Source organism: Tigriopus californicus, chromosome 3 (assembly GCF_007210705.1).
Source record: "Tigriopus californicus strain San Diego chromosome 3, Tcal_SD_v2.1, whole genome shotgun sequence".
Classification (NCBI taxonomy): Eukaryota; Metazoa; Arthropoda; class Copepoda; order Harpacticoida; family Harpacticidae; genus Tigriopus; species Tigriopus californicus.
This window is the reverse complement of record NC_081442.1, coordinates 9,993,252-10,011,470: the sequence shown is the minus strand read 5'-3', so window position 1 is coordinate 10,011,470 and position 18,219 is coordinate 9,993,252. Positions and strand designations below refer to the sequence as shown.

At 44.2% G+C, this 18,219-nt stretch overlaps 2 protein-coding genes across 5 annotated transcripts in view; one reads left to right on the top strand and one right to left on the bottom strand.

Moving 5' to 3' along the window:
- Positions 1-1,283: 1,283 nt before the first annotated feature.
- LOC131878393 (thioredoxin domain-containing protein 11-like) lies at positions 1,284-4,064 on the bottom strand. The gene is made up of 2 exons (XM_059224350.1): positions 1,640-4,064; positions 1,284-1,559 (listed from the first exon to the last, which is right to left on the bottom strand). The coding sequence occupies exons 1-2, from the start codon at positions 3,909-3,911 to the stop codon at positions 1,450-1,452; spliced, it is 2,382 nt and encodes a 793-aa protein (XP_059080333.1). The 5' UTR covers positions 3,912-4,064; the 3' UTR covers positions 1,284-1,449.
- Positions 4,065-6,164: 2,100 nt separating this feature from the next.
- Positions 6,165-18,219, top strand: part of LOC131878392 (oxysterol-binding protein-related protein 8-like) — a 13,606-nt gene continuing 1,551 nt past the window's right edge. The window contains exons 1-11 of one of the 4 annotated variants that reach the window (XM_059224348.1): positions 6,165-6,737; positions 9,729-9,794; positions 9,861-9,913; positions 14,718-15,005; positions 15,432-15,873; positions 16,195-16,546; positions 16,710-16,887; positions 16,963-17,256; positions 17,333-17,458; positions 17,599-17,847; positions 17,933-18,116. In XM_059224348.1, the coding sequence (XP_059080331.1) occupies positions 6,650-6,737; positions 9,729-9,794; positions 9,861-9,913; positions 14,718-15,005; positions 15,432-15,873; positions 16,195-16,546; positions 16,710-16,887; positions 16,963-17,256; positions 17,333-17,458; positions 17,599-17,847; positions 17,933-18,116 (2,320 nt within the window). In that variant the 5' untranslated portion in view covers positions 6,165-6,649. Of the gene's footprint in view, positions 6,738-9,728; positions 9,795-9,860; positions 9,914-10,894; positions 11,921-13,092; positions 13,551-14,717; positions 15,006-15,431; positions 15,874-16,194; positions 16,547-16,709; positions 16,888-16,962; positions 17,257-17,332; positions 17,459-17,598; positions 17,848-17,932; positions 18,117-18,219 lie in introns of those variants that run through there. The other 3 variants (XM_059224345.1, XM_059224346.1, XM_059224349.1) reach the window with 3 other exon arrangements.

Below are 18,219 nucleotides of genomic sequence, written 5' to 3'. Positions count from 1 at the left end.
TTGACACTTTGTCAACCTCCTCCCCTTTTTTTAAATCAGAAAGATGTGAAAGTTTGCTAAAGTTTAATATGAATGTATCTCTGCAAGTTTTGGACGGGCCTGGAGCCGTGTCCAATCATTAGGTACTGATTTGAAGGTGGGCCATGAACATGCTTGTAACTTTTAGGCAAGTTTCCTGCATATCTTTTTTTCATTATTTGTTCATTTTGTGTTCTCTTTTATTTTTAAACAGAAACCGTGTAGAGTAACGCATTTCGTTTCTTTTGAAAAATCATCCTCTCATCCTTTGGTTTAAAAAATCAACTCCACGCTCTTTAACATTCCAAACTGCTATGGCTTATATGTGCATGAGAGTTGTGAAAAAACTTTAATATAATGATTTTTGCCTTTTGTTGACTTACCACAATCCAACTTGAAGTTACTTCCACGAATGCTCTAAACTTTGAATAATTCACCATGCCTTCCTTATTTCCAGGGCTTGAGTAATGCTACCGTTACGCGTTACTTAAATACTTACCATTACTAAAAGTAATGGTAACGGTAAAGGAACGGTTTTTTTAGCCCTCCTGTTAGCGTTACTTTCTTCTTTTTTAAACGAGGGAAAGAAAAAACGTCAAAACATTTCGTCCCAGATTGTTTTTAAAGTTCCGTCTCAAATGCACTAACACATTTGCTACTACACAGATGGGATCAAAAGAACAACCCTGGAAGGCTGCGACGAGGTCATTAACTTACAATGTCTGTGACGTATTTGACGAAATGAACTTGCCTTATGTTCACTTTTATGAAACCATGAGAAGAAAGATGAAAAAATACTTGTCAAATTGTTTTGTAGAAGTGAAAAGATATTAAAACCAAACAAGCCTTGATACTCGAACCTTTGTATCCTTTGACGCTGGTTCCCTCGTATATTCATTTGTTTCATGTCATTTGCAGATTTAGGCCATGTTTTTAAATGGGTAAGTCAAAATTTTCTTGGTGTTAACGATCACAGACTTAAGAGTAAAATGTAATGTTGTGCAAAGGGCCATCGAAGTGTCAGTACTTTGTTATCTTTTGGGAGCAGCCTATCCATATTAATTGCTTGAAGTCATATTTTTAGATATATCCGCCGTGACATGCCCTTGGAATGCGGGACATTAATTATAAGGTGTAAAAAGAGGTAAGGACGGTTTTGCGTGTAAAACAAAAAGAGTGTGGACCATCCACCATTGGTCACATACGTCCCTGTTCTTTAAATTTACTCATGGCAATTCAGGCAATTTCTTCCCACATTTTAAGGATGCAATGCTTTGTTCCAATCAAGGTGCGTTTATTATGCGTACCCAAAATAGCTAAACGATTGTTATTATATTGGTCGGTTGGAACCCCATGACATATCACAGATATGGTGAAGTTGAAACTAAAGAGTAACGAATAAAAACGTGAAAAATAACTCTAATAATAGTACTATAATTCGGTATGACTGCGGACCGTCGATTTCCCCTGAGCTCGTCTCTCCATTTCCGTTTGAAGATATGACTTGAGTTGAACTAACTCTTCGGGACTTCCAGAATCACCTACAAGAATAAGCCACAATCATATTTTCATTGCATGACCATTTGGTCAATAACCATAATGACTCGCTATTTCAACTCACCAAAAAGGTTAAAATCCCGGGCGTTGCGAAGCCTCTCCTGAAGTTGGCTGTGGCTCTTTAGTAGACAATGATCGTCACAGAAGGCCACGGAGACCTTCATCCGACTTGGAGCTGGTAAATTGGCTATAACAAAGCTTAACAAATTGGGAACATTGATATTCCTTTCGGATGGAAAAACCCGCGTTTCGGACTTATTGTCCACAGGGACAAACATAATGCTTGGCACGGACAGGGTTGTAAAACTCCAAGATAAATCATTGTTCATGGCATTCACGGTGTAAAACACTATATCATCACCAATCACATCGGTTAACAAGGCTCGGACACTATGGAAAATATGGGCAATCGAAGAGCAGAAACCGCATGATGGTGACGTATAAAGTAAAGCCACATTTTGCGACGAGTTCAGTACGAGCCGGTCAAAGTTATTCGTATTCACGCGCGGAATGATTTGCATTCGTTCGCTTTCCGCGATTTCAGGACTCTCCTCAGGATTTTCGGATCGTTGGATGCGTCGTAACGAGTCTTTTCGACGATGAAATTGGTGAACGAAATCGGAAATAGTTTCCAAATTGAAATTAGACTCCATTCTAAACGACGATTCCAGTTCTGGACTGACCAAGATGAGGGTGGGCTCTTTAGTTTGGCTCAAGTCCACACCCAGACTTTGGGCCAGAAACGATTGGGTGGACTCGTCCAGCGTGTAGAAATTGAGGGTCTTGTTGTCTTCGCAACCCAATCCATCTAAGTCGGATCCGATATCGAGAAATTCGGCATCCAGAGTGGCGGGATCGGCCACATCAGCGAGGATATGACAGAGATTGGGCACGTGGGCGCTCAAAGCGCATTTGAGACGTTTTTGGTTTACTTTCAAATTGGCTACGATCTCATCGGCCATGGGTCCATGGGGTTTCTGATTGGATCGGCGGGATTTCAGCATGAAAGGATGGCCCTCTTTATGAGACACCGCCGTTCGATTTCGGAACATGGCAGAGGCACAAACGCAAGGGTTTGGGGGCTTCGACAAGCTATTGCACGTTTGCTTGAGGAACCAAGGATCCTGAGCGCAATCCAGAAGCGTGCGTTCCAACTCAAGATTTGAGGTCCGCTTGAGATATTTGATATGTCTGAGCAAACCCTGCGTGGCTTCTCGGGTCTCTTGGGTGCAGGAATAATATCGGAGCGCAGCCTCTTGGAACACGGCCAGACTGGGATCAAAGTGGTTCATCATGGTTCGAGGAATAAAGGCCAATAAGGAATGGCCAGAGCCCAAACTCAAACTGGAGGACAAGTGAAGGCTCTTCTGACCGGAAGTGCCCGTCCATGCGGTCAAAGGATTGGCCTTCTCGCCAATCCATTTCAAGAGCGTGTTCACATTCGATATGGTCTTGTTGGGAAACGTGGAGGCGGTGCCGTTCCAATGGAACAGTTTCACGGGTTGATGCGGGGGATTCAAATGGAGTTGATAGGCCGTGGCTTGGGACACGACCACCCCCAGCCCACCGTAACGAGTCCGAAACGGATCAAACTCGAGCAAATCGTAGGCGGCTTGTAAAAATCTCGGGTAATTCCGGCCCACGTGAGCCACGGACAAATCGCCAAAATGTCCCACCACCGCTTGGCCGCCATTTTGGGCTTGCAGTTGGTGCAAATCAGCCCAGCTATCAATCCGGACTAACGGGTTTTGGGCGTGGAGCAAGAATTGCGTGATATGTTGGACGGTTAGGGGTCCATTATACTGAATCCCCCGCTTGTCACTGGGATAAAAGACCAAAATGGGGAACTGATCCATGCGCGTGTGGGATGATGAGCGGCCTCGGGTCTTTCTGCCGGCCCCAAATTCCTTATAGCATTCGCCGTGACTCACCCAACAATTGACGGCCGCCAAATACAAGTCTTGATGGTCGGCCAAGACATGACCCACCTGTTCCAAAACCTGGACCGCTCGCCCACTATCCACATCCCAAGGGGCGTAGAACAAAACCAGGGCATGGGCGTGCTGTTGAGCCTCTTCAAAGGCGGCAAACACATCGCCCGAGTAATAATCATCCACCCAACGAGCATCGGGCAAAAAAGCCACGGAGGCGGGCGCGGAACGGGTGGGCAAGCCCGGGCCATTGGTCTGAACGTAGGGCGTATAGATACAGAAGAAAAAAGTCAAGCCGAAGAAGAGTGCTTCACGGGCCATCTTATAGCCCATCCACCGCCAATCCCGGGGCCGTGGCGGGTTCAATGGCAGCGGCAGCTCATCCACCCACTCTCCATCCTCCATGGACGATCCCGATCATGAGGGCCCCACTGGAACGCGACGCGGAAATCAGGCATGAGCGCAGAAGCGCTGAACGGAAGACTGGCCAATCGGTCAGATCAGACGGAGAAATTCCAGAGGAACACTCAAACGTCAACATTTGCCACTGTTGTCATTCCATCATTCGTCGGAGTCACAATCAAGGCCAGCCTGTCTGGCCGAATTAGCCTCATTGTGGATCACCATAAGGCATGGCTCAAGAGTACGCCCGGGCCGAACTGTTATTAGCTGGCATAATTATGACGAAAAACCCGCGTCAGGACCGAGGAATAACACACATAAAAATTAAAGGATAAAGGATATTATGAACTACAGTGACATCTCTTTCGGTTTTAGCCACAATCCTAATGTGCGAACCGGTTTTGGGGATTTTTCAGTGGTTCAAATGTCCAGATTTCACTGTAAATGGTTCTCTCAGATGTGGCTTTTTAAGTTCTAAGACAGGGGTTGAGTAAACATTTGGCCCTCTTCATTAAAATATTCCTCTTTAGTTTCTCAAAACTGTGCCACTCATTATCTATTTTCCTCTTGAAAGTACAAAATATTACTTTCTATTTTCTGCATATATGTAAAAAAATACCATGCTGATTCATTTCTAGATAAACAAAATGGGTTGTGCATTTTGATGAGAGCATGCACTTTAGTCAAAAGTAATGAATTAAGGGTTAAAAAAGTGAACTTTTAAGTAATGATTGAACAATTAGCATTGTTTGCTTTTCAATCAATGATGCCCATCATTGGTCCCTTGTAAACTAGAACAAAAATGATTTGTACAATTGCGGTGATTTTGCTTTGCTAATGCCAATTCTAAAGTAATTTACAAAAATCATCAATGGGCCTAGTAGGGACTTTACATGCCACTAGATTTGGAGGTAAGTTAAGCATATACAGCTTGGCAAGATTGTGGGAAAATATTCAAAAAGAAACATGTTGAAAAAGAAAGTGAATAACCCCTGTCATAGTTGACTTTTATAAGGAACAAAATTTCTTGGCATAAAGGCTCAAGAATTAGCAGAAATACTTGCTCTTTACTTGTGCAGCATTTTGTTGCTTTATTGCTAATTCACGTTTCAGACAACAACGGCTTGATAACCTCAACTAAAATATGTAACCTTGGCATTTATGAAAAATTAGCTTTCACTTGTTTATGCCTGGCATGGAGGAAATTAAAACGTATTATAAGATATAATTCATCTTCAGAAACCAATTATATGGTAATAAGGAAGAGATATTCTTGGTGAGTGGATAGAGTACTTGAGAGAAATAACATGAAAAGTTGTGTAAAGTCAGTTATCGTGCATCATCTTTCATATATTTTCTCTGAAATATTACATAAAATTAGAAAAAAAGTCCTTTTCCAAAAGCACAAAAACAATTTTAAAGAGAGATTGGACCCCTAGTGATGACTCGTGCAATAATAGTATGGTTGGCTGTTAGGGCTATTCCGTGGTTATATGTTGTTGTACATTAATGTTTGTCAATGAAGACAAAGGATGAATCTATTAACACGTATCTTTTTCTACATTTCCCAAAGATTAGGCCTTGGTATTATACCTGACCTTCCCTGTTGTGCCTCTCGGAAGTTCGACAGGTGCCAGGTGATCCCATAACGCCATTTTCTAATCCAGACTTAGGCCTCAGAGCAACTGGAGGCCCACCCATCTGTTATCACGCTTCTTGGCTTTCTTTTCAATGGTGGCATCGGAAACTAGAGATAGGTCGGCAATGAATTAGGAGAATTAGAGTGTTAATAAGTTATAAAGTATTACGAATTGATCTTGGAGGTTGGTCCACATAGATGAGATGAATTTATTTTCAACCAAATATTTTCCTGTGGCAAATTCGTTTAAACTTTGCCGGCGTGCATTAGGGCGATTAAATACGGGATTCAATAGCATTTTGATTTGGGGTCGAAGAGTCATGAGACGACCACCCATGGTAGGTCCATCCAAACCCCCTGTCTTCCAGGAGGACGATCCATAGAGGAAGCAAGTGTTACTTCTTCTATGAACGATCTTAGTTGGGTTGGTTAGTCGCTCGACACTGGGAAGTTAGCATTCTGTCCATTCACATTAAACATCAGAACAGAATTAATTGAACTATGGTCGGTCGGGGACGCTCGCTCTCGATCAGATTCCCCCCCTCCACCTTGTGGCTGGCAGCCCTCACCCCTGTCCCCTTGGCTACCATCTCTAATCCCTTACCAAAACCATCGTGATCGGCGATTCCTCACAACCCGCCAGAGTTCAGTTGACCAACAACCCGCTCTACCTTAGCTGGTAATCTCTGTTGGAGTGAGTTAGTCGTTGATTCAGGAGCTCAGGTTGTTCATCCAACGTCTGGCTCCCTTGGAAAGGAGGCCACGGAGGCTAGCTAGGAGGACGGGAGATAAGTGACAAGAAGAGGCTAGAACAAACTAGAGAGGCCTAAGAAGCCAGTGAGTGGCCCTCGAGAAAAGGCCATCCACCCCTACCTTCTCCTTCTCCTTGTCGTCTTCGTCGTCTTCGTCGTCTTCGTCCTCTTCCACTTGCTCTTCATCGCTTCTGGCTCAGACTCACTAATCCTGTTGGGCCTGACCGTCCAGAGAGAACACAGAGGGCGGAGAACAAGTCAGGATTGTCCAGTGTTCACCGACTGTCGGACAGTCAGCGGTCTCTTCAGTCACACCTTCGGCCCCGCATTGAGGCCTAGTCCGGCTTACCATGGAGGGCTCGAGCTCCACCAAATCCTCGGGCTCGTTGTCGGACTCCAAAAGGGTGTCGTATGACGGCCAAACATCCGTCAATGAAGGTAACCCAGTCATAGATACATACACACGCCGAAGAGTGATCCGTCTTCCACGCCTGTCCACCTTTCCCCTGTTAGCTAGAACATTCCATATAACCCACCAATCCCAGGCCAAGGCCCGACGAGTTGGTTAGCGTCGACCTTGGAACAATATTACTTATCACCACCGTGAATAGAAGGAAGTCAGGGTCCCAGGTCGGGTCGAATAGCGGTTTGGGGGGTAACGTTGGGGACACCCAAGAGTTTTGGCGCCTGAACCCGAGTCATATGGGCTGACTTTAAGTCGAACATCGCGAACGGATCTGTTAGAGTAGACCTAGGCCTTGTTTTCTTGAGCGATCCGGATATTGGGTCTTGATATTTGAGCTAACATGCTACTGACCGACTGAAGTCGAGTCGAGCAGGGAACGAAAGATCGTTTGTCAGAGACATTTTTTCATGGGATACCAATTTTTTTGCTATATTGTTCATGAATTTTGCCATGAAGAATGACTGATTCAAACACTCTTGTTATCCCCCATGCATTTTGATTAGTCGCTAGGTAGAAAAATAATGAAATTCAAGAATTACATATGATTTTAGAAAAGTATACATTGAAGAAGTGCATTAATGCCTAAATATTGGTACCATGAGTGCTATTACAAGACTCGATTTGATTTTCACGTCGATCAAAAAATCAATGAACACAGTACACAGAGCAGTTTCCGGTTTTCTACCCTAGTTGTTTAGTTATTCAGCACATCCGGAAAACCAATTGCATAATGTCCAACTTATTTGATTTCTGCTCGACTTCAAAATCGAATAAAAGCTCGAAACTGACAGTGAGATGACATACGATGTAGCTACTCCGTGAAACTACGCCCGATCATGGACAAATAATGTCCTGAAGCCACTTCAACTCTTTTAAGTATCTAGAGTTTTCCCTCGCTCCTCAAGTGAGCTTGTACTCGGTAAGAGTGTTCACTATAAAACGTTTGAGTAAGATTAAGTCAAAAAGTTGAGGGAATGTCGAACAGTACCAAAACCAATGCATGATGAAGAATCCGATGGATCAAAATCCTCAAACTTCCTAAGGATATTTGTAAGAAAGTCAGCCTTAAACTCAACACCAAAAAACCCGTTATTTTCTATTGCCTAAAATGGTTTCGAAATGGAGGTTTCTTATTTTGTTTCTTGATTATGGAATTAGGAAGACATTTAAGTAGAGCGTGAGTCTGTGATAAATGAATAACTTCACTCATGTTACATGTTCGTTAATGATTAGTTCTAGAATTTTTATGAAGCCAAAACCCGTTCGTTTTAACACTTCTCGTCTTATCTTCTAGGCTTTTTTTGGGAGGGGAGTAGTAAATCGTATCAGTTGAGTTGAAATTCCGAATCTAAGCGAAAACATGATTCCGGTCTAAATATTGCTACAGTATTGCACTCGAAAAGGTCACCCTTTATCATGTTATGGTCTCAAAGATAATGTCGCCCATCGTCAGAACGGATTTTTATAGTCAATGTTTTGTAATAGATAAGAACTTTTTGTTGATTCATTTGTTGTCAATGAGCCATTATTAGTTGCGAGTGCCTGACGTAATGGCTAATTCATCCATCGTTTATCGACATTGACTAAGTCCTTGTTTACTAGGTTTAGGGTTTGAATTGATAAAATTGATAAGTTATTCACTATGGACGGTAATTTCAGAACTCTCCTGCGGCGGCAGCTCGGTTACAGGGGCCTGGGGGCGCCTTGGCCGCGTCGTAATCCCTATGACTGGCAACACTGATGAATCGAGAGTTCTGAAATTAACGATCCTAGTTATTCGCGGTGGGATTTTGAGCGGTTTCACATTAAATTTCTATCCCAGTACTTCCTTGATTCAAAATGAAGAAAAACAAAGATGTACCAATGATCAAATCATGCTAATGACAAAGGCCGTTGTGCGATTTGAGTAGCCTTAGTTATCACGTGAAAAGGACCACAGTGCAATCAGAACAAAAGCGCCCCAATCTTTATGGCCCACAAAATTGCTGATAGTGAGACTATCTTTAGTGCGAACACTCATTTGTTTTGACATATGAGGCAGCAATGTCAAAAATCGACTTGGAAGAAATGTCTGCCTTTTTCTACCTTGCCATGGCAGAAAATTGCAAAACATTGCAGAAAATGGTGGAAGGCGGTCAAAAATGGCCGCCGATGCTCAAAATGTTTGATCTAATGAAAAAACAACCGTCAATGATAACAGAAAATAATAGTTTGAACCTTGAAAGCAAATTTACTCAATTTACAAGCAAACAAGTCTGAAACTTCCTTAATTTCGATCAATTCCATAAATATTGTGATGAATGTTGTTATTTTTTGTCTATAGGAGCTAGTTTTTTTAAAGTTTTATCCTCGAGCTTCAAATAGGAGCCAAAACGAATGTACATCTAGTTATTCACATCAGAACGATATTTGAATCGATCAGACGTACAATTTCGGTTACTTTTAAAAGTTATTTTGACAAAAGATATACTAGCCTCATGACAGCCCTGTTCATGACCTTTTTTTGTAGCTATAATTTTACGGATTTTGTAACCAATACAAAAAATGTCATTCAATGTAAAATAATTTCATGATTGATTGATTGAACGAGAAATGGTTGTGGCAAAATTCAATTCCCCCCGTCAGACTTGAGTGATATTTGATATTTCTTAGTCAGTATCTTGGTTCAATTTAAAATCCCCCTCCCAGTATGCCAAGGCAGGGACTGCTTTAGTGTCCTTGGCCAAGGCAACAATCAGACTTGAAAACGCATGCAAGTATAATAAGAGGCTGTTTTTAATGTGTCAAAATGTTTCTATTTTTTGCCACTTTCTGCCACCATTTTCTGCGAGGTGGTCAAAAATGGTCTTTAACAATTTCTCATCCCTGGTATAAGGTGTACGATTTCTGAAAACTTTGTGCCATGACCTTAGGCGAACCAGAAGCGAAAGAAAAGCTTTCACTGTCTTTGTACATTTCTTTAGATCAATCCGTGTTCACTGACAGTGACAATGGGTCCATTCATTCCAAAACCGAATCCACTAGAAAAGGTACGGACAGATTCAGCGTTTATTTCGACCCATCCCCCGTTATCGATGTCCTGGTCTCAATTTCAGACTCGTTCAACAGCGACACGATTCCAAGTGGCGACCATTCAGGAAACGAAGGGGTAAGTAAGCACCTTTTTTACTTATATCTAGGACCCCATCCGTACAAGCTCTTCTGATAGAGCTGTGTCTCTAAAGACTTCATGGGGAAAGGCTGTCGGGGTTGAGTTCATGGAAACGAACAGTCCCGTTATCATTGTCATGCCAATAGATAAGCTGGTTGAGGAAAAGCCCTGGAGCTCCCCTCCCCCCCATACACACACACAAAAGAAATGTAGAAAGATGGGCCTCACATTCTCCCAACATTTTTTTTTGTTCCACAGCCAAGGACCCTTCTTCCAGATCCTTCTCATCATCATCACCTCTGGTGCACTCTACATTCTCTCCTTTCTTCCCCTCCCCCCTCTCTCTACTATGTCTCTGCAATATGATCCAAGCACGTTTTTATACAAGGGGGCGTCACTTGATATCTAGAGCAAGTTTGATTATCTGCTCAATGAACGTGGTCATGGAATTCATAATGCATTCTAATGCGGAGTTCGAAGCTCGTGTTGTCAGAGTTTGAAGGTTGGGAAACGGGTTTCAATCTCGTTCTAGTGGTTCATTCACCTAGGTAAAATCTCGGGTGAAATCTGCGACCACATCTTTCGGGTTCGAGAGTTTTGTTTGTGAGGTCTGAATTCTAGGCTTGGAAGTCCGTGAAAAAATGAGGCAAATGACGCGTTGAGAGGACGTGATTATGTTGATGAATGCTCGTTTCATCAATGAAATGCCAATGTCTGATCGTGACAATCATGAAAACAAGGTTAGTGACGCCGGGTGTTCACAACTTGGACACGAAACATGTCGCCATCAAGTGAAAACCCATAATCCTCATCGCTACCAGGTCTTTTTCTGCCGACAAAATAACCATTGAAAGCTCAAATTGCGAAGTGAGAGACCCTTGGTGTTGAAGATCTTTCCTGAGTTTGAGGTTGCGGACCCTCGAAGGTTCCTTTTTCGAGGCTGTCTTGGAGAGGGAAATTGTTCCTGGTTGGCCCTAAGACCTCCATGTTGTAGTATACTTGTAGTGGAAGTGTTCCTCGTGTGCCTTTTCCTTGAGTGTCCCGGATGGCAGGGAATGCAAGAGAACCAGGCCTTCGGAATAAGCGTACATTTTCTGCTGAATATCAAGGATGAAGAGGTGGGCTTTGCTGGTTACGACGACCGACCAACAACGCCGACAGTGAGTGAACCCATTGAGTCGGTGGTCGGTTGATGAAAGACGAACAAGGAGTGGGAGGAGGCCTTTAGCTGGCCAAACAGGACAGCCTGCTGGCCTTTGCTTGGTCGAGTCGAAGACACACTCTTTATCTGCGTGTGTGAGGGTGAGCCTCTCTCTCTCTCTCTTTCTTTCTCTCTCCGGTTCACTCGCCGTACACTCTCATATCCTAATACATGTGAACACACACTCACACACGAGGACTTGAGTTATTCCAGTAGTGCGGAGAGTTTGCTCGTTCCGTCTCTCTGTCTCTTTCTCCAGTCTACTTCTCTCCCTGATGTGAGCCTTTAGAATGGAAGAGCTCAGACCAGTTTCAAAACGAATCTTGAAGTTTAAAATGGCTCACGATTGTGGAACCACACTTGGTGCCAGATAGTCAAAGAAACTGTTCCCGATGTGAGGCCATGCCGACCCCCATGCAAAACGAATAATGTGCCATGCAACGTGAAATGTGATAAAGCTAATCCGCGATAATGCCTTCGCCGTCAGACAACTAGTGCAATTCTGTCGCACCAGAGTGTCCAACCTAATCGTCATGGCTCTGGAGGAACAGCAGCCTCAGTCTAAGAGCATGACGCCCCCCAAGGGGCAGGGCGACTACGCCCATTCGGCTTTGGCCGAGAAACGTCGAGCTCCTTTGAACAAGCTCATGAAGATGCGGCTGTCCGTGAGCTCGGATAGTGAGCCTCCCCACGAATACCCTGCCACGGCCCCTGTGGGCACGCCTACCAAAGCCATTCCAATTCGTCCAAACCGGTCCTATTCAGCCAACACGTCGTTTGCCTCGAGCAACTCGCCCCAACAGGTACTAACCAGCCAACCAACCGGCCATGGAACCAGCCATCTGGAAGTTGGTAGATAATTATTTCCCCCCCAACCAACCCACCAGCGTCCAATGTTTCAGAGGTAGATAATTTATGTCCTCTGTCCTTGGTGAATGAGCAAGCAAAATACTGCAGTGGCATTCCCAAGAAATAAGACCAATCCGACAAGAGAGGAGGCCTTCTTGAAGAACGAGGAAAGGAACTTGCGTTTGAGCTAAAGTACAACAACCAGGACTAGTGTAGGCCCTACATTTACACATACAATATTAATGAGAACGGCTTGACTGTTCCACTTCTCGGGGGCTCTTCAACCAAGCTCGGTTTTTACGTTCCAACCCTCTCACACGCATGAATCGGCTCTCTCATTTACTCACTTGAGAGTAAGTGCGTATAACATTTACTAAATATACGTACACAAATGCCTGCCAAGGTGTCACTTTATGTTAGAGATGCCACGAGTAGAGTGGAACAAAAAGTCAAGCGTGCAAAGTAGTTGCTTTAAAAACAACTCGGCCCGATCTTGAAAGGTTTCTCATGTTCAAAAAGTGAATCTCATCTCGTGGGATTTCTTGGCGATATTTTACAAACCTGTTGAGCCGCTCTCATGAACGTTTCAGATGAGAGGGCTTGTCATGTTTAAAAGGGTAGTAACATTCAGTATAAATGTGAGCGACTCGCTGTAAATGCATCACCTCCTCTGACAAAGCTTAACTTGAAATGTAGTACATCAGAACCTTTCACAAAAGCCGTGAAAACACGTGGCGACGAGATCCTTGAATCGGAACAACCGTAAGTGTTCCATAGTTCCTTCTAATTTGTGAGCGGTAGCAGAGAAAAAACGATCCAAGTGTTTTCATCAAGAGCAAAGGCTGACCGAATGGACACCTGTTCCACCTCTGGAAAGGTGTTTCCAGTTTAGCAAAGGGAAATGAAAGAGGTGTTCCAGTACAGTTATCCGCCATGAACAGACCACCTAAACGTATTAGAATCTTCATGGGCAAGGTAAGAGTCGAGAAACAAGTTTACAGGAAAGAAAGCTCTGTGGAAAAAATACGTGTGATGCTTGCCAGAAAAAAATGAAGTGTTCAGTTCGCCATGCTCTCTTCTCCCTCCCTCATTCCCTCTCGCTCCTTCTTCTCACTCCACCCAAGGTTCTTCTAGAATCATTTGAATCATTCAGTTGTGCCTGACGCTCGAAATGACGAGCTTCGAAACCTGTTTTCCAAAGACATGAACAGGCCGAATCTCAGGCCGAAAGTGTTGAAATTCCGTTGCCACAAACGGATTCATTCCTCTTCAGTTCTTTCTGACCTTGTCCCTTAGATATATTGTTGGCCAAAAGTACCCCTGCAAATAGAGTGTGACAAAACGTGTTGGTGTAAAAATGTGAGCCGTCATTCTTGGACGTAGTTTCTCGAGGCAAAAGCCAAAGGAAGCAAGGGAAAAAATAACTCGAGGATGGATGGATGTATTCTCAATCTACGAGTGAGAAACTCAATGTGATACACACTCACTTACACGCAGACAAACCAACAGACCGGAAGGCGAATTGTCAATGCGTTATTGCTCAATTAAGCCTCGGCGAGAAGAACGATGAGTGAATCTCAAAAAGTAAGCTCACTTGGATAATTTGTTGTGGAAAAAGAACGACAGAAACGAAAAGGCCCATGGATAAATTTGATCATTGCCTGTTTGGCTTGCTTAGTTGGAACATTTTTTTTACTCTTTGCTGCATGCTACTGTTTGTACTAGTAAGTCCGAGGAGGACATTCCATCCATTCTTCCGTGACCACAAGGTCAGGAAGCGTCCTTATGATTCAATACACAGATCTCACAGATTGTAGTGACCCCCCCCCCTCCCCATCCCTCACACTCCGCCACAAAATGTTTGTTCTGTGTAAGAATCCGATAACGTTCTTCTTTCTGGTCCAAAATGATAAGATTTTGACGCATCGAGGTGCATTATCTTCATGTTTCGAACCCAACATTGATCGTCTCATTAAGCCTTTTCGGGGTTAGAGAAAAGGAAATCCCCATTTATTGGTGCGTGGCTCATTTTTTGTTCATCATAAGCAATACATGTTGGGGTAATCATGACTTAATTGTGTAAGATATGCTGTGGGACCCCCTGATAAGAAGACAATCGATTCCGAGGCTTCTTCATCTATTTTGTCCCAACTACGAAGTAGAGGGGGTCAATCACGATTGGTGTTATCTGTTCACAGTTGGTCTCATGTTTGAAAGAAAATAGACCCTTTACAATGACGTCAATACCAAGATCAAAGAAAGTTGGGAGGAGCACAGCTCGTTTTCCTCCTTAGTTTCTAGGGCTCAAGTCTATATTTATCTTCTGGAAGAGATGGGTACCATGTTCCATCTCACTCGAAATGCTCCCTCTTCCATGAGAGATCGCGACGCTCTTCGGGTTCACTCATGTACGTGTACCATGAATCCTTCGCTTTTTTTTATATTTTGGGTTCCCTCCATCTTTCTTTCCTTCCTTCCTTCCCTCCCACATAGCCCAAAAGTGCGAATTGTTCGCTTCTTCTCTTAACGTATAATCCATCTTGTCCACTTACCACGACCGTGACGTCACGGTTCCATCAATCTTTTTACATGCTTCCAGTGCGGAGTTCCATTAAATCCCGACCGTTAGCAGAAAGATGCGCTCTGCCCAGTCAATCTCGTGCTAAACCAAACTCTCTATATAGATGAGGATGCGCAATAAGAATGCTTTTGCTTATGGCAGTGGTTTTATATTGTGGACCTCTCTTTTAGTCTGCCTTGGGCAATGGAGCTTCAAGTGCGACGTCAACGCCTGTGGGCTCCTCCTCGGCGGCGGGTCGCAGTTCCGTGGATCGGAAAGAGTCTTACAAAGCCCAAAAGAAGAACTACGTCAAGGCGAAAAAACGTGTGGCCCAAGAGGTGTTGTCCTCCTTCCAGGATCATTCCACCATTGTGGTGGCAGATTGGCTCAAAGTTCGTGGAACTTTGAAGGGGTGGACCAAGCTTTGGTGCGTTCTCAAGCCAGGACTTCTCTTCATCTACCGAAGTCAAAAGACAAAGGTAAGATATAGTGCGTGCAGAGATCTTTTTTTTTGTTGTTGAAAGCTTGCAATAGTGTTCACAGAGAGATATAATAGATTATATTTGCCACTAAATGGAAGCAATAGGGTAAATTTCATCGATCCAGGTTCTCTCAGGCCGGGACCTCGTCTAATGAACAGATTCGTCGAATTTAGCTTCAAGTACAAATTTCCTATCCCCCCGAAATCGCATCATGCTAATGTGAAGAAACACCTCACATTGAAGTTGAGGAGTGCGCTCAAGGAGATTATTATTCCCCTGTGAAATAAACCAAAACCTCTTAAGAACATGTAGATTCAGTAATTGTGTGAACTTATTCCCCTGGCTTGTGTGTGCGTGTGTGTATGTATGTGTTCTTACGAAAGGACTGGAAGATAATTATCGGAGATCACATCTGCATTTCAGAGCTCCCAGTGGGTGGGAACAATTATGCTGAGCCATTGTGAGCTCATCGAAAGGCCCTCCCTAAAGGATGGTTTCTGCTTCAAGTTGTTCAATCTCATGGATCAAACGATTTGGGCTAATAGAGGACCCGAAGGCGAGAACTATGGGGCTGTGACCCTACCCCTGCCCACGTCACACCTGATATTCCGAGCCACTAACTCGGCGGCTGGTAAATGTTGGATGGATGCCCTGGAATTGGCCCTGCGCTGCTCGTCGCTGCTCCAGAGATCCATGAGTTCCAAAACCAATTCCTCGGGAGTTCCGGGAGGAAATCCTTTGTCACCCGTTACAGAGCATGAAATCATGTCCACGAGCAGTGATGTGCCCGTTTTGGACCCTGATCAGTCTTCTGTCGAGACTCATGTTATGAACGATTCGGATGTGGAGAAGCATTTCGAAGCAGGTAATGGACCACAATATCTTTGATGCTCGTCTTCATATCAGCGGAACTTGGAAGCCACTTACGCCCACATATGTTTATTTGGTTCGAGACAAGGCCTGACGACCCTTTTTGGACATGACATGTATCACGTCAAACACATTCTCTCTCTGTCTCTCCTTTCTTGTTTTTCTTTCTTACTCACGCACTATTGAATATCGAACGTCAAATACTGTATAACCCAGACAAGAACAAAGTAAACATCTGGCAGTCTTGAGATCGATTGACACCTATAGTATACCTCGTGGTGGCTCTCGCTCATCAATCATGGTATTCGCGTTTCAGAATTACAAGAGGAGGGCAATAATTCAAGTTGTGATGACGGACAGGGCATGATGGGCTCGGATGGGAGTGACTTCAGTGACGACACGCCTTTTTTGGAGCCCACCATCGAAGAGGAAATGCCCCTAGTATTGACCCACTACTCTCCAGACCCGAGTGATGAGGTGTTTGGAACAGCTAAGGATCAAACCGAGGAGTTTTCCGACGAAAACAAGTCCATCGTCTGGTTCCTCATGAAACAGGTCCGACCTGGCATGGATCTTTCCCGAGTGGTCTTGCCCACCTTCATCTTGGAGCCCAGATCTTTCTTAGACAAACTTACGGATTACCATTATCACGAAGACTACTTATCCGAGTAAGACAACTTTCTCATATTCCGTTGATTTGATTATTTTGTCTGTCCAAGGTTGTTCGGCTGACTCGGTCACAAGGCATCATGAGCGAAATACTTCCTTTAGCCGACGGCATGACACTGAAACAGAATGGAAGGCTCTCAAGTCTCAATTTGTCAATTGCAGGGCAGTCAAACTCGAATCGCCCTACGATCGCATGAAGGCCGTGGTGCGATGGTATTTGTCGGGATTTTACAAGAAACCCAAGGGCCTTAAAAAGCCTTACAACCCAATCTTGGGCGAAACATTTCGTTGCTATTGGGAGCATCCAAATGGGAGCAAAACTTTCTACATCGCAGAGCAGGTGAGAGTCAATCAAATGTGTAAGGTCAATCCATGTCAATCTAAGCATAACCGCCACTGTGCTTCTGGAATACAGGTCTCGCATCACCCTCCCATATCGGCGTTTTATGTCACCAATCGGCAGGATGGGTACACGGTTGCCTCGTCCATCCTCGCCAAGTCCAAATTCTACGGCAACTCGACATCCGCCATTTTGGATGGAACCGCTCGATTGAACTTGCTTCCTCGTGGAGAAGAATATGCGCTTACTTTACCTTATGCCCATTGCAAAGGAATCCTCATGGGAACGCTCACCATGGAATTGGGGGGCAAGGTGATCATTGAATGTGCCAAGACCGGCTACTCGACCGAATTGGAGTTCAAACTCAAAGTATGAGTGATGACTTGATCAAATGCTGAGCCACGAAAGGAAAGAAATGTTAAACATGCTATTCCTTGGATTGCAGCCGTTTCTAGGGGGTGGAGAATTTACCAACGCTGTGAGTGGCAAGATCCGCTTGGGCAAGGAGACCCTCTCCACTCTGAATGGGCATTGGGACGATTGTGTGATGCTTAAGGATAAGAAAACTGATGTGAGTTTGAGATCTGATGCCTTTTATGCTTGATTCTCTTGGATGGTATTATCCAGCGATATCTTAAGCTAGTATTTGATGTATCCTCGCATTGTCTTCTTATCATCATCGCCATTTTTATGAACTCTTATCATTTCTAGGAGAGTGAGATTTTCTGGAAAGTGACCCCAGAGATCCGGCAATCCCGTCTGAAGCGCTTCACCGTTCCCATTGAGGAACAGGGTGAGTTCGAATCCGTGAAACTGTGGCAAAAAGTGACCCAAGCCATTGAAGCCGATAATCAGAATGCGGCCACGGACGAAAAGGCCGTCTTGGAAGAGGCTCAAAGGACCGGCGCTCGTGAGCGAAAGGCCGCCGGAGTGGAATGGGTCCCGAAATATTTCGCCTTGGTACGACTTCTTGCCCCTCTTATTTTGAACTTGAAAGGATTGTGTTGGTTTGTGATCGAATAGTTATTTGTTATTTTTGTCGCAGGACCCGATGACCGAGCAATACGAATACAAACACGCAGATCTGCGCCCTTGGGATCCTCTCAATGATCTCTTTCAATATGAAAAGGACTTTGTCGTGAATACCAAAACCAAGCACAAAGCGCCCATGATCCGAACTCAAAGCATTATCAGCGTCCACGATGCCACAAAGATGGGAAAAGATGGAGGTAATGAACGACTTCAAATGCACACTTGATGAACGCCGGGACACGCACCCGGTCCGGGTTTTCGTTTCAAGTTTGGAGTTGAACCAATCTACTCTCTTGGGTT

Coding starts and splice junctions, on each gene's coding strand:
- LOC131878393 (XM_059224350.1), bottom strand. CDS start 3,911: ATGGAGGATGGAGAGTGGGTGGATGAGCTGCCGCTGCCATTGAACCCG. Junction 1,560..1,639: donor CCGGGATTTTAACCTTTTTG/GTGAGTTGAAAT, acceptor TTATTCTTGTAG/GTGATTCTGGAAGTCCCGAA.